Here is a 16,713-nt window from a genome sequence, read left to right on the forward strand (position 1 = left end):
GAGGGCCTTGAAACAAATGCTTCTGCATTTCAAGGCACCTAGAACTAAACAACATTTCCCTTCACAGTTCTGGGAAGAGAGATGCTATTGATGCAGTTCAAACAAAAGAGTACTACTTAACAGTAGGAGCTAAGTCCTGTCCTGCCTTTTAGCACTCGACACATAAGGATCTCATGAAAGGAGAGACCAGCAGAAGACCGCTTTCTTCCTGCTGACTTAATACAAGCATAGTGTCATCCATTTGGGTTGGCTTAAGACTAAGTTCCAAACGCACTTGGAAATGCCCGAGTTGCCCTGAACATAGAGTGCGGTGAGAAGGCAAGCACACAAATCAAGACGCAGCTTGTAGAAGGACAACGGGCTGTCCTCAGCGTGTAGAGGACAGAGTGGACTCCAAAGCACGGAATGCCTCATAGCAGTGTACATCAATATATTAGTGCCAAGTAAAATCAGGACAGTTCAGATCTGCCTGAGGTCTTTGTCCCCGGTCATACCCATTGTGCTGAACATCTGCTACTTAATCTCTAAACGGCGACATAACTATGACCCCAACCCGATTAATATTTTCATAAAGTTTCTTTAAAAATTGTGTAGTGCTAGGCAAGATACTCACCGATGATATCCTTTAGAACAGCACGATCTAAAGAGGGCTCTTCCCCAAAACATACCTGAAAACTATTCCACCACAGACCTACCTTCACTGCTTACTGACCCAGGCTTGGGTTTTCAACTACCAGACATGCCTATCAATTCACCAACTCCAGGCCATCATGTGAACAGCGGTAGTATTTGTTTACTGACCTCTGCATATCCAAGACCCTGCACAGTACTTTGAAAGTCCAAGTGCCACACCAAAAATATTAATGTTGCTTTCTTGAATGCTCATTTAGTTCACCGAAAAGGAAAAGGGGGGAAAGAGGGTCAGTAGATTAGATAGCAGAAACAGCAGTGTCTTTCAAAGAGTGACTGTGTTATCAATTGGCTGCCTAAAAGCTTCTATTTGGGTCTTTCTCAAACACATACAGCGGTTCTGGATGAGAGGTCGGTCTCCTGCCCTTTGAGATTGCCACTTCACAACTGTGAAACTTGCTGCATTATTAGTATTATTATGGGGTCAACTACACCACCTTGAACCTGACAGGTAAACTCCAGCAACAAAAATCTAAAGGCATCAATTTTAGTGATAGCAAACAATTTTGAGCGTTTGTTCTAACCATAGCAGGAAATTTCTGCAGTTGAGCTGCCTTTCACAGATCGGAGAGGGGAAGAAGGGAAGAGCAGAAGGGGGCTGCTGGGTTTTTTTCCCCTTGAAATTGAGATTTCTCATAACTCTATGTTTTGTCTATGCTTTAGGCACAACTTTTCCAATAACACGCTGCAGAAGGGATTGTTCTGAAAGGTGCGTTAGATTCAAAACTGAATGCCACTCCAGAAACCACATGGGATAGAACTGAAGGGGCTTATGAGAAAACTTGTCAAAATCATTAGGTTTTCTTACGCCCTCTTCTCTACCCATACCGTAAAACAAATTAGCTTATAAACTAGAGACTAACATTTAAATTCTAAACAACATATTTCTATATAACATCAATTTTTCTACAGAATTAAAATACTGAACGATGTATTTTGAAAATACTTCCTGTTTTAGATAAGGGCTTGCTTTTTTGCAAGTAACATATAATTAATTTAGCGATTCATTGCTTAGCGAAGCCAAAGGTAAAAAACATTATCACACAAACTGAGGACTGAAAAAGGGCTAAAAGCACAGTCTGGTATTCAAACATCATGCAGAACTGCACAACTCCACAGAAAAATCTGGAGGTAGATTCCTTTCACGGAGGAAAAACATCTGCCAGCATACCTTGGTGCATAAAAAGGAAGATGTGTGCATATAGGTCACACCACATTTTGGCAGAATGTGCTGCTGACATACGTTGCCTGGCCAGATAACTTTCCATACTATTTCTTGAAAACATGTCCCTAGGCCAAATGGGCCCAGTCATTCTCAAGTCCAAAGGAAGTTTCTTCATTTTGCAAAAGGGCCGTGAGTAATACATGCAAATAGAGGAATAAAAATCTCTTGGCAGTCTCATTTGTAAAGGTCTTTTTCAAGCTTTAGTGCATAGCAAGTTTTCAGCGTCCCATGCAGCCCCAAGGAAAACACTGCAAAATGAGGGATTTTTTTCTAAACGGTTATCACAGATGTTAAAGGCCAGGAATCTTTATCATGATCATCGTGATTGTCTTCACAGAAAATGCCAGTACTATGCGAAGAGAGATTAGACTCACCCACAGTTTCCTCGTCATATCAGCATGTTATATGTAGTTAATACAGATAACTTATAGCCTATTAAGATGAAAAAGCATTTGTTTACTTGATTGAATGGCAGTGGGTCATAGAAACTATATATTGTAATTTCAAACTACAATTCAAAAATCATACAAATGCATTTTCAAAATCATACCAGAGAACAGATGCAGCCCATCAAAAATCAAATTACAAGATTTTTATTATGTAATTTATAATGCTTCAAAGAGCATGAAACTAAATAATGCACTTTTGAAGCAACCTCCCAAACTGGTCTGTTAGAAGAAAGCAACCCAAGAGAACTTATTTTTCAACAAGCAAGCAGGGTAAAAACCTGTGGAAGTCAATAAAATGCTTTAAATCAGTAGATTCCAGTAAATGAGAACATCTGGAACAGCAAATCTTGCTGCCACTTTCAGAATGGACAAGACTGTGATTTACCTGAGAACAGATAAACAATCTGTCAGTGTCACTGGAAGAGACTGAAAGAAGCTTCCTATTCAAGGGTAACTTTTCTTAATAAAACTGTGTCTTTCACTCAACAACTTCATTAACATTCAGAGCTCAAAGTTCTAGGAACAGGTGAGCAGAAAAACACTAATGTACCTTTCTTGGTGAACATAGGTTAAAGTTATTGCTAGGCTGACTAACCTGTCACGAAATACCATGGGATGAACCTTAACACACCAGGTCTTTTGCTTATGTGAGACTGAATATTGTTTATTAAAATAGACACTACTTAATTTTAAATCGTAGTTCAGAATTTAATAGAATTGTAGGCTTCATCCAGAATATTATTGCCGTCACTCTGCCTCTGTGACTGCATTTTCTATGCAATCAGCACAGCTTCCAGCACAGTAGCTTCTTACTGTTAACCATGGGAAGTTCCTACTCCACAGTTCTCATCATCAGAAATGGAAAATATTATTCAAAAATTGTTTGGGGAAAAAAAGTTTCATCAACACCAAAACAGTACAAATTAGTTTCATTTGAGAAAGATGCAGAGTTATAAGAAAACACTCTGGAAGCTGCATATTTAAAATTCAGCAATATTCAAATGAATTTAATTTTCCTCAATTCAAATTGACCTAGCATTTAAATATTCCCTTCCTTTCTTTTTATAAAGATAAACCCCTCAATACCAAATTGAAATACTTCATTGGGCTTCAAAATTGTTTCTGATTTACGGCTTTCACATATCACTGCCTTCCACTTTTGGACAGCCGCCAGAGCACAGGGGCCAGCCACCAAGGCCACCAAGCACGGGCCTGCCCAGCGACACACAGAAGCTGCTCAACAGCAGACGATGACTTCGTACCTTGATGAATTAGACTCAGACTTCCCAAAACAGGATACCTCCTGCTCTACGGAATAACTCTGCTTTTAGGTGAACAGTGTATAAAATACACGCAATGCTGTCCACGTGCCTTAAAAACTTGTTAAACCTTGTCTTGAACCCATTAGAGCCTGACCCCACATAAACAGAATTCAGCTGTAATCAGAACACCAACCCATCTCAGGCTTTCAGATTTGTCCCCAAATGCATGGCTCAATAACAAGATAAATGATCTTTTATTTTGTTTTAATAAAGAGGAATAAATTTTAAAAACTGAGTAATAGCTACAATCTATTTTGCTTCTGCCTGCTATACGTTGGTGCCAGCATGAGGAAGAACTAGTTAAGTATTTGGTGCCTGATTTTTTTTATTATCGTTAGTTTTTTAAGATTCGTGAGGGGAAAAGTCTGTATAAACATAATGCAAGATATAAAACCAGCATTTGTGCTTCTATTGCACAACGCTTATTTAAATACATTTATTATTATAACATACATTTATTTCTAGATATAACAGGCAACGAACCAAGTTTCTCCTCATCTATGTTACATACTTGCTATGCTTTTTAACTGTGATGTCAAAAAAGACGTCATTTTCAGCAAGATAATAAACCTGCAAGAAATAGTTATTTCACTCATTTATTACTCTGTTCTTATACCCGTTCTGGATTTTTTTTGCACGTGCACTTGAAATGAACGTTCATGCATTACTGTCAAGCAACTTGTCCTACTACTTCACACTTTTTCTGTAAATCACAAACAAAGCTGCTTTCTAAATCATTTGAACGCCTAATGATAGTGCCTTGCTGGAAGGAAAGGAACATTGGGAAATTAGTAGCACATATATGGAAAGCAAGAGTCAGATTATCAAAAACACTTTCCCCATCACTGTGAAGGCCACTACCTCACACAGCACACACATTTAGAACAATATTGAAGGTCTGAAACTCTTCTGATGTGGCAGATTGTAAAAGATCAAGAAAAACTCAAAAGTTTACTCAAAAGACACGGATTACATAGAAATAATGACTCTCTGGGCAAAATCAGTTTCCTGACAGCTACTTAGTATCAGCCTCTCTCAAGAGGTAGGGCAGCACTTTCCTACAGTTTTTATAAACTACATAATCTTAGCTACAAGACATGCTGTCATTGTGAAAGTCAACATTTCCTATGACCTTCCCTAAGGATAACATGTACATTACAACATAATTATTCCGGGCTGGAAATCATTCTCATATTGAATATTCCTGTGCCATCTTTCCACTTGAGAAAATAGCTCACCCAACACAATTCTAAGCATGGTATTGTGTCAAGATGACTTCTTTCCATTTCAATAAATCTGCCTGATATTTTCCTCCTTTGCCAGACAGGTGCACCATCAAAATAATCCCGAGATCAGCCTTTCTGGAACGTTGTGATTGAAAGATATTATCCAGTTAGGTATAGTTGGCCCGAGCATTTCAGCAGCTTCTCACACTTTTCCCCGAGATTGCCAGTGAAGGTCCCTTAAAAATCTCTAGATGGAAATGAGACCTACCTACTTACTGCTAAGAATTTTTAGAGCTCATTTTGCTGACAGGTATTAAAAAGGAATCGCTAGATTTATTGTCTAATGCTATCCCACTTGTTCTCTTTTTCTAAATAACACGTGTCATAGTCCTGGAGACATTAATTCTCAGCATTAGTAACAACAATTTCCAAACCACCTCATAATAACTGGGTTTGAGGACTTCATACATTTTCAGGTTTGCTTTTACATATTTGCCTCAGCTCTGTCCAGAAACAGATGATATTCTCCTCCCGGATAATTCCTCGTTTCAATCCACTGACCAGTTTCAAGCCACAGGTAATAAAATGTTATTTCTTCTCACTATACATGTGATCTGATCTCAGTCTTCGCACCTTGCACGCAAGCCAGCCGCAGGGCGTGAAGGGACCGTGTCGTGGCTGGCATCGGTGTGCGCACCACAGGGCTTCTTGAGCCACCTTCCAAGTTAATCCCGAAGGGCCCATACATAGGAAAGGTACCTCACACCACATTTACCTATCTCACTTGTGCCTGAATTTTATGGCAGCAGAGGGCCAGCTAGTACGTGCCATTCGGTACGGCACAGGGACTAATTAGAAGCCAAGTAATACACACAAAACACAGAGTATAACACTACTATCGCTGTATACCTGAGAGCTCACCTGTACAGGAGAAATCATCCACACGGACGTATCCCATGACACAGTCACAACGATAGGATCCAGGCAAGTTAACGCATACAGTATTGGCATGACAATAATGCATCTTGGCAGCGCACTCATCAATATCTGCAGGGAAGAACCACCGAGGAAAGTTACGGTCAGGCTTAGTAAAATGAATAACATGACACGATATTAGAATAAGAGAAAATAAATTCCATTTACAACTCCAAAGACAATCTGGTTTAACTCTAGAATTAAAGAACAAGGCAAATTTAGCAGAAAAGTATTCCTTAAAATAGAGCTAAAACTCTTGTATCATAGTAATGGGTTCCTTCCACTGTTCTTCATAAAACCCTGAATTTTTTTAAGTCTGGAAAAGTAACACATACATTTGGGGTTTTTCCATGACAATGTTAAAAAAAACCCAAAACTGATGCAGAGTTTTCAAACACATAAAATAGCGTCAGATGTATGCAACACTGAAAATCCTAACTCTGCCTCATTGGTAAACTAAAGCATGAGGGCATAGTAACTCTGCACAGCACGGTATCAGTTGCAGTGCTGGACAGATACGACATGGCAATGTTTGTCAGGGCAATATAGCAGATTCAACCGCTGAGTTGATCGGAGAGTATTCGAGCCATCCAGCTTCACCCAAGTGCCTGTCCCTGAAACGCACTTCTGGAGTTAGTGAACAGTGCCCTGTGCCACTTCCACATCCCACACGAGCAGAAGATTAAGCCAGTCACCTAAACCCATTCTAAGCATGCTTTACATCACGCCACTGGAAAAAAAAGATAACTAAGGAGCAGTAGAAACTTGACCCCGTATCTCCGTTTGCTTGAGTAATCTCTACTGCTGCTGCAAATCCACTATTCAAAATTGTTTTCACAACAGTGAATCAAACCTATAATTTACTTGCCTGTTTAAATATCCCAAAGCTCTGTGATATTGTAAACTGTTAAAATCTTCCCCCTTCCTTCCCCACAAAACCAGGTATTACACTGAAGAATTCTCTTTATTTTTTTCTCAGCAGGACAGATTTTTCCCCTTAGTAGCACAGATTTTACATAAAGTAATTCATGGTTTTCAAAAGATTAATTCTAGTGTTACATATGTCCACACAAAGACAGATGAGTCAGACCAATTTTTTTCCCCCTATTACTTTCTCCTTGTTATTGATTGCTCACACTTAGGAAAGGTATGAATTGACAACACAGCTGAAGAGCTTCCTCAGCCGGTGGGGTACAGATGAGTTGGTCACCCCACAGTGTGGTCTCCTACCGCATCCCTCTGCACAGCCACCTGTAGAGACCAAGCTACCGTCTCCCTTCAACCTCACCACACAGTGCTTATTCTGGAGTCACAATGGAAGTGCTACAAGGGGTTAGCACCATAACGTCAGGATTTAACCCCAAAAGGTGTGGGGAGAAGTAAATTTTGCACATGCTGCGTTCTTGATTGCCTAAATTCGGGTATCCTGTTTAACCTTCCTAAACCGAAGTAGCTGCAGTTGAAATACACCCACATTTTCCAGCCTCTGAAAATGAAACACATGCCAGCTCTACTCACACTTTCTATACTATGGACATCTGTCCAGTAGGAACTACTAGCTAAATCACTTTGTGTTGGCCACCAAACAGCTGTCAGTTGGCAGTGATTTCTGACTGCTGCCAACTTCGGCTGAATTAGAAATGATGGCCTGGAGGCAAAAGACTTTGTATACCACTGAAAACACCTTGAACTATCTCGTTCCTGCATTTCTGTTGTTTCTGTTGCAGTGCCACTTGATGAAATGAATTTTAAAAAGTCAGGAGCATCAATATATGGAAGATAAAAGCCAAGAAAAATCCTCCCACATGTCTTGTTATCACACCACTGAGTGCTGGAGCCACTTGGGAAACACTCAGGTGTTGACGTGTGTTCACACTGTTCTGCTTGCAGCCTCTTTTTAATAGGCTTTTGGAGCATAGCTTTGAGGAGTTTTGTTCTTGCATATCTAATAATTTTCTAGCATAAAAGGGAAAGGAATGAAAAGATGTCTGAAAAGAAAGCAAGAATGTCAAAACAGCAACCAATTCACCTGAAAATTAACCTTATGCACTACACTCTACCTCCACCTTCCTCACTGAATTCACTGGACATCACTCCTCTTTCGTCCCCCAAATGGAAGGGAGAGGATTAAAAGTCTTAAAGGTGAAGGAACTTTGATTCATTGCAAGCAAGGCCCACTTTACCGTAAGACAAAATATGAGAATACCCAGAGATAAAAATAAAATTCACAACTTATATGAAAATATCGCTGTGGGAGAAATTCTCAAAAGGAGACTAAGGACTTCAAGTGATGACTTGACTATAAATAGAGGAATTGAGTACGACTGACACTGGGTTTCTGCAGAAGTCCTTGAGTCCAGGAAGAAAAAGACTGGGCCTAACAAAGAAAGAAGAAGGAAAAAAAGATACCTCTCTTCAAACTTTGCTCATTTATTTAACTCTTTTCTCAATCTTACGTGGTGCCTTTTCCATAAACCTTTTCAGTATTTCACATCTTCTTTTACTTTTGCAGTAGCAGCCTTCTACTGATACACACATTTCCTTTACAGAGAATAATATTGAGAGGTCAAAACTGGCAACAGTATTTTCTTATTAAAGCCTGTAGGGCAATGCTAAAGCTGTTGTTCTGGACCACAATTCTACAAATTCTTGTAAAAGCTTAGGTATTCATCACAAAAAGCTTTGGGTTTTTACTTAATATTGTTAGAGTAAAATCCATAAAGCACACACTGGTATATATCAGCTCAGTTGTAATGGAACTCAAATTGTGATTCATATGTATAGATTGCTTGTCGCATTTGAAATATTAGAGCTCATCTTCTAGCGGTCTTTTGAGGTGATAAAAATACATGATTTATGTTTCTCTCTAGACTGGTGAAGTAGTTTGTTTTTCTTTTAAAAAGGTATACTTATGGTCTTTAAAATGAGACTTGACACAGCATAATGATCATTCACATATCACCAGCTTCCATCTACGTAAACTAGCTCTTTGCAACAACAAAGACATTGGGGCTTCAGTTTTCAGTAAGGACCATTACATTACAGGGTGGGTTGGTTTGGTAAGTGAGTGCTATTCTACTGGGTTCAAGTGTTTCCTTAACAGTCAGCAAAATAGGGTTCATTGCCTATACAGAGCTCTCTTTACTGCAGTACTCACCTACCCCATAGCTAATCAGTTAGCACCGTTACTCCTTACAGTTCTAAATAATGGTCGTGATCTTATGGGGAATTACATATATATTATCTTTTATTATCTGTGCCAGTGCACTCAGCAATGCTGTGCGTACACTGGGACAAAACTCAAGAAAGGTATCTCAGTGGAGCTGCCAGCTCAGCGCCTGACGTGCTTTTTGCTGCACAGCAGGCACCGATCACCTCATACCAACTGACCGAGCAAAACAAGATGGGACGGAAAGGCAATACAAATGATGTTCAACCCGTGGCCGGTGAAAGAGATTTTCTCATCTGCAAATGTATTTTACAAACTTTACAAACCACTTAATTCTTTTCACGCCTGACTTAGAATCTTATCACTAAAAATTTGTAATATTTAAAGATGACAATGAGACACCAAATCACAACTAGAGCATCTTTTTACTGTTGGTCCCCTCCAACAAGTCACATCAAAACAAATTAACCACTGCTGCAAAAAGGGCACAGTTCCTGTTAATGGCGATGGGAATTTTGTCCATCCACCCAAAATGGACCTACTATTTTTTAAACTGTTAGTCCTGTAATAACCCTGAGTGAACAATCTTGAAACAAAGCACACTCTGCCTCTGGAATTGCAGACCACTTTTTGCGCGCATTTAATAATAATCCATTTGGACACTAGCAGTATCATCACCTGTTGTTCAGGGCTTCGTAGTTTAACTACTACTAAACTATAACATTCAAATCAACATGAAACAAACTATGAAGTGCTCCAGAGCACCAACAGATGATGTATTTGGAAATCTGCTAAGTATCAGAATCAATTACTCCATTTGCAACTATCTCCCAATTACTCGCTTTCTGGTTGGGGAGCATATTTTCCCAAACTTAATTCTAATTTTCAAGCACTCTGTAAGGAAGCAAAGACAGAAAATCAAAGACAGGGAAAAAAAAAAAAAAAAGAACAGCTTTGCAGAAAGCTCTGATCTCTAATTCATGACTCCCAACTAGAAAACATTATTAATGGGGGGGTAAATCCCCCTTCGCTCTTTTGATTCCAGTTAATACTATGCCTTGACTTGGAACTGTATTAAACGCTGATCTAAATAATCAGGATTTTTAAAAATGTCAAATCAACCTGTGAGGTTATTTAAATAATATCAAATCTTAAAATATGTTCACAAGCTGATGGAATCATATAAACAAAGTTTCCAAAACAGTGGAGCACAACAGCAGTGGAGCATATGAGAGGTCCTAAAATTTCCATCACCGTATGCTTATGCGAAAGTGAACACATGCTATTTTCCCTCCACTGACTTAGCAGCTCCTTGTTCATTATATTTACTTTTTGTTCTCCAAATCCTCCCTGATTCTGTCCTCTCCTGATCTTATCTCCTTTCCACTGCCAGACTCACTTGACTTCAGCTCTGCTTACCCCCCCCCCTTTTTTTTTTTACCCTCCCACTGCCTATTTTCTTTCGCATATGTCTAACATACCCCATACCTGGTTTTTACCTTTAGCACAGGGTTGGTTTCTCAAATTGTGCAATACAACCCTCAGGCAGCCACTAAGCATTAGACAGCAGGAGTCAGCAGTTCCCTGCAAGCTGGCAGCGGCTCAGCTTCCCCCAGTTGCCCGAGTAAGAAAAGACTAATCATTGGCTGCAAATATTTAGGCTAACCTTAAAACTGTTTACCATCTTGGACTCCTTGATAGCGATTCATCTCCTCCAAGGCAGGGCAGCAGTGCACACACAGGCCACCCTCGCTGTTCCTCTGACTTAGAAGGACGGAGCTGCTGCCCAGTCAGAGGCAGGGAAAAAACCCCAGACAAAAGCAGATAAGCCGAAGGAAAATTTCCTTTTTTTCCTAAGGCTAAGATATGTTACTGTAATGTCATTAAATAACCAACTAGCTAAAAATGCCTTCATAAACTAGGGCTGGTGTAACATCACCTGGGAATCCATGAGCAATAAAATAACTATCAATATAATAACATCAGGAAGTACTATCACTTTGACTTTTAGAGCGTCATTAAAATGGTGCAGCCTCTTCCTCTGGGCACAGCGTAAAAGTGCTTTACGTTGATATACCTACTTTACGATCAGGACAAGAGTATCAATAATCCAAATCTGCTTTCTATCAATTTCACTGCCCCTCTAAGGATGACTACTCTATAACTATCAGGTTAAACAAACAAACAAATAAATAAATATTTTAAAACACACACTCACATGCAAATCACACTTGAACAGTCATACTTGCCAGTGAAGACCAGCCCCAAACTAACATAACATTCCTGAGGAGGACAAAAATAAAAACTCAAGTGAAGTTACCTTCCCCTTCTGTATTTCAGTACTGGTAAGCTTAAATTCTTTTACCAGTCACACGCAAGAAAGCAACCGGTCATTCTCGAACAAAGATCACATTAGCACCCCTTTCCTACTTATTTCTCAGCTACATTAGTAAACAGTCCATCCAGCAGTCATACAGAAAAGCGGTTGCTTCCCAATATCCACTCTGGTGAAATTCAGCCTTAGACATTAAAATATTGCCTAGGTACAAGATGAGCTTCCCCTTATCCATCCTTGTTAATGTTTACAGTAACACACAAATCATTAGTCTCTTTACTTTAGGTTACAATTTTTTGCCTTAAAAAATGAAAATAAAAAACCCAAGAATTTTTCATAACCTGAGTCTCCAATGATCTGACCAACTCTTTGGAGCCAGGATATTTCAGCTACAGTCATTTGGGTCATCATTCCTCAAAATACCACAACCCTATCATGAAAGATAGCACCACACTCTTTAAAGCTTGCTGTCCAGACTATCTAGTGTCCCTCTAAGTGAGAAGATTTTCCTTTTATTATTCTACTAAATTCTTCTCCTCTCAAAGGGAAACTGAGAATTTGCAGTTCCACTCTCCCTTGTGCTTTCCATCGTTATGCTGGCAATTTACAATGCATTATTAAATGTCTGTGTGGTTGGTTTGGGGGGATGGTCCTCAAGAGCCTTGAGATCTCTTAGGATAAAAACAGTTTATTTAAATTTAAATTTTTGTAGAAGATCATTTAACTCAGTTAGAAAGCTGCCGCTGATGTGTTAGCATTAAAGAAAATACAAGTGATGTGGTGGTGTTTTTAACAGAAAGGAGATGTTTTCTTAACTCTAAGTGAATGACTGCGTTCATTTGATAAATACATTAATAGAAGATGTTCACAGACTTCTAAATATTACTTTTTTTTAAATGTTTGCAGCTATAGCTCTTAGGGATGGTATCTCTGACAGTTGCAAATAAGTTATTTTAAAAAATACGTGGCCAGAATTCACATATGATAATGCAGCTTAGAGAAGACAGATTAAAAATAATCACAAAAAGCAGAATGAAACATTTGGGGGAACAGGTTTTGGCTAACGGCAGCAGCTCAGTCATTTGCTCAAACATGCCAAAGCAACTAGCAAAAACAAGTCAAGATTCTTCTTGTATAATAACAGCCGCTATGGTGTTCAGAACTTAACTGAAGTTAAGAAAGATTGCTTTATCCAGGATTATTCAAGCCTTAATTTTTTCTTTCTAATTATTCTTTGAAAATATACAGATATTTGTATTCAGAATGCACAGCAGCAGAATGGGCTACTAAGCAGCGTGCCTGAGTGGGTGTAAAGACTTTTCTTTAAAGATGCTGCTGCTTAATTTGCTCTTCCACTAAGTGCCTTATGAGAGTCTATGTAACGAGCAAGCTACTTCGCAGTTTCGGAGTCTGTCTGGCCAGCAGGATTCAGAACTTCTACCCAAGTCAGTGCCACCGTCTCTGCTCTCCAGCTACTCTCTGGCCTCTTGGACTCAAATCAAAACAGACCAATGTCTTTGAGGACACTCTGCTATGAGGGACTCGTGGATTCCGAGGAACATTGATTACGTCCTGTCATGGACGTTATGGCTGCGAGGTTCTTCGTCACCCCTAGGTATTTTAACATACTCAAGAATACCAGCAGGTACTTCAAGAAAGAATTCAATATTTCAGGGAAATGACCTGGTGTCCATCAGAAAAAAACAAAGAACACTTTTATATCCTCTCAAGCTGTATTAAGCCCTCTGAAGAGTAAAGAGTAAGATGTGGCTGCTGATGATTATAATGGGACCACTTCAGCTAAAATGGAGTTAATCCCAAACAAGCTGGTGCTGGCCATACAGGAGTTGTTGGGTCTAGGAACTTTGTAGGAGCAAGCTGTGATGGGTTGACCCTGGCTAAACGCCAGGTGCCCACCAGAGCCGTTCTATCACTCCCCCATCCTCAGCTGGACAGGGGAGAGAAAAATATAACAAAAACTTGCGGGTCAAGATAAGGACAGGAGAGATCATTCACTAATTACCGTCACGGGCAAAACAGACTCAGCTTAGGGAAAATTAACTCAATTTATTACAAATCAGCCAGAGTAAGGTAATGAGAAATAAAACGAAATCTCAGAACACCTTCCCACCACCCCTCCCTTCTTCCCGGGCACAACTTCACTCCCGGATTTCTCCACCAAACCCCCCCAGCGGCACAAGGGGGACAGGGATGGGGTTTACGGTCATCACACGTTATTTTCTGCCGCTTCACCTCCTCAGGGTGAGGGCTGATCACACTCTTCCCCTGCTCCAGCGTGGGGTCCCACCCACGGGGTCAGTCCTCCACAAACTTCTCCAACGTGGGCCATTCCCACGGGCTGCAGTTCTTTACGAACGGCTCCAGCGTGGGTCCTTTCCACGGTGTGCAGTCCTTCAGGAGCAGACTGCTCCAGCGCGGGTCCCCCACGGGGTCACAAGTCCTGCCAGAAAACCTGCTCCACGGGCTCCTCTCTCCGCAGATCCGCAGGTCCTGCCAGGAACCTGCTCCAGCGCGGGGTTCCCACGGGGTCACAGCCTCCTTCGGGAACCCACCTGCTCCGGCGTGGGGTCCTCCACGGGCTGCAGGTGGAGATCTGCTCCACCGTGGACCTCCCTGGACTGCAGGGGGACAGCCTGCCTCACCAGGGTCTTCACCACGGGCTGCAGGGGAATCTCCGCTCCGGCGCCTGGAGCATCTCCTCCCCCTCCTTCTTCACTGACCTTGGTGTCCGCAGGCTTGTTTCTCTTACATGTTCTCACTCCTCTCTCCCGCGGCTGTTTCTCACTCTCCCCACTTTTTTTCCTTCTTAAAAATGTTATCACAGAGGCGTTACCACTATCACTGATTGGCTCGGCCTTGGCCGGCGGCGGGTCCGTCTTAGAGCCGGCTGGTATGGGCTCGCTCTCTCTCGAACACAGGGGAAGCTTCCAGCAGCTTCTTACAGAAGCCACCCCTGTAACCCCCCCCCCCCGCTACCAAAACCTTGCCACACAAAACCAATACACAAGCCTTCAGCGGGAGTTGTCGTCCACTCTTTGGTTGAGAGTACACAGGGGATTTCATGGGTTACAGAACTATCACTGTATCCCTCGAGAACAGGACTATGTAATGAGCCAGCAGGGATCTGTGCTATCTCTATCCATAGTCAGAGCAATATTCTGGACAATATTGCCAAAGATGCTGCAATATGTAAGAGTTAAATTCAGAGAAAGATAAAAGATAAACTCAGAAAAGGAATGCAATTCAAATATGATGCATGTGGAAATCTTCTCTTATAAAAATGTGAAATTAGAAATAAACCCATGTAGCTCTAAGTCCCACGATGGTGTTAGCTTGTTCTTTCATATTAGTTTTTGTCTTAAAAACAGCTCAAAACCTGTTTGCTGATCTTTTTTATTATTTTTTTAGAGGTGGTGTGTTCAGTAGTTCACATTATAAATTCTTTCCTCCATCACCCATACTTATTCAAAGTTAGGAAATAATCATATTTGTACATGCTACCTTTCTCCGAATAGAAGTCTTCTTGAAGCTTCACTCCAAATGTTAATTCTGGAATAAATAAAAATTCCTACAAAACTGCTAAGTACAACATTGGGGTATCCAAGGTTCATCCTTGTAAATGTAATAAATGCTTGCATGGGCATAGCGACATGTATCCCAATGAAGAAAATACTGCCTAAATTCACCACAGTAATCACGTTTGGCAGTTCACCAGAAATGATACAGTACACAAAACACGAAAAGCCACTGGCTTTTTCCATCCCGCAGCAGGCAACAGACTGTGAGAAAATGATGACATTCCTCCCTAGGCATCCTATATATCTTTCCCTAAAGCAGGAGATGTTTTGGGTATCTCCTAGCTTTTGAGGAAAAGACGGTGAAAAAACGAGGCTCATCACAAGGCATATGTGGGACAACTTCTTGCCACCAAAGATGATTTGATAAGCCAAAATGTAAATTGTGACCTATACTGTCGTAGTCTGTCAGCACAGCCCATCTCCAGGCAACTGCGAGCTTTAAAAGTTTGCAATCGGCAATTTGACACTATTCTCCATTACTCCCTTGCTAAAACCCAGAGTATAAGGACAAGGGTGTCTGATCTGTGCCATGCTCTTTCAATGAATCCGATACAGATCAACAAAAATGTGAGGGTCTGTAAAGTCTATTCCCTTACATATAAGGTGCTCGTCAGTGCAATACAATTTGCCTATCTGGGACACAGAGGGAGTTAGCAGCTTTTCCCTGACTAGAACTTATGAGAGAAACCTCAACAAATTACTACAGGGACAGGAGTAGGAAGAGTTATATATAATAAATTTAACTGGACTACTCTCCCTTAGCATTTAGTACCACTCTTTCACCCATTTTTCTTCTTCAAAGGCTCTTAATGCACAAGAATTCATTCTAAATCTAACTACTTCATGCTTGGCTGTAGGAGTTACCATTACATAAGTCTACGACAAATAAAAGGTTATGCTACTACTGCTCCCAAATATATTACAGCCCATTAGAAAACAAAGCAATACAATCACCTCATTCTTACAAAAATAGCTGTGTTCCCTAGAAAGACTGCCTCTAGTTTACTGAGTACATAAATGTACTCCCGAAGCCCTGCTTGCTTTGGCTTTGATTTCACTTATGAAAGAAACTCCTTTTGGATCTCAGTAAGCACTGATGAAATAAATACTGCTGTTGGAAAAGGAATGTCAGATTTCTGTAATAGATTCACCTCCTTATTTATCATTATGTTTTAATCTTTCTAAACATTCTTAGAGATAACAGGGGATGCTTATACGGGGGGAAGAGGGGAACGGAAGAGGTGAGGGCAGTGGTGTTTTTCTCTAATCTTCCAGTCACCTGCATTAGCCAAGAAATGCGACACATTGAAATAACTATATCCATTTTCATTCAGCTCATACCTTACCTTTTCAATCCCTTCTATCTGATTTTACTAATGGCTAAGGGTGAACAATGGATTACTATATCAAAATGAACAATTCTTTCTTCATGCCACTATACTGAGAGCAATTACATTAAATAGCTGGTACCATCAGCACTTGTCTCATACCGTCATCCACAATTTTTGCTTCACTGTTCTATTTTTATCCCTGATACTCTTACCCAGTTTGTCTCCTTCTATGTCCTGCGATATTGACTGGCTTACTCTTTCAAATCCACACAGATGCTATCTTCAAATGATAAATTGTAGAAGGCTACCCGTATAATTGATCTAGAATCCCTGTGCCCACTGCAACCTTTTACTGTGGCATTTTGAAGGACATTGTATTTCTCTGAAAAATT

The 16,713-nt window shown here is 40.4% G+C and overlaps 1 protein-coding gene across 1 annotated transcript in view; it reads right to left on the bottom strand.

The window, feature by feature from the left end:
• Positions 1-16,713, bottom strand: part of NELL1 (neural EGFL like 1) — a 298,502-nt gene that overhangs the window by 145,430 nt on the left and 136,359 nt on the right. Inside the window, exon 13 of the mRNA XM_075048228.1 lies at positions 5,834-5,959. Coding sequence (XP_074904329.1) covers positions 5,834-5,959 — 126 coding nt within the window. The remainder of the gene's footprint in view (positions 1-5,833; positions 5,960-16,713) is intronic.

Source organism: Buteo buteo, chromosome 16, assembly GCF_964188355.1.
Source record: "Buteo buteo chromosome 16, bButBut1.hap1.1, whole genome shotgun sequence".
NCBI lineage: Eukaryota > Metazoa > Chordata > Aves > Accipitriformes > Accipitridae > Buteo > Buteo buteo.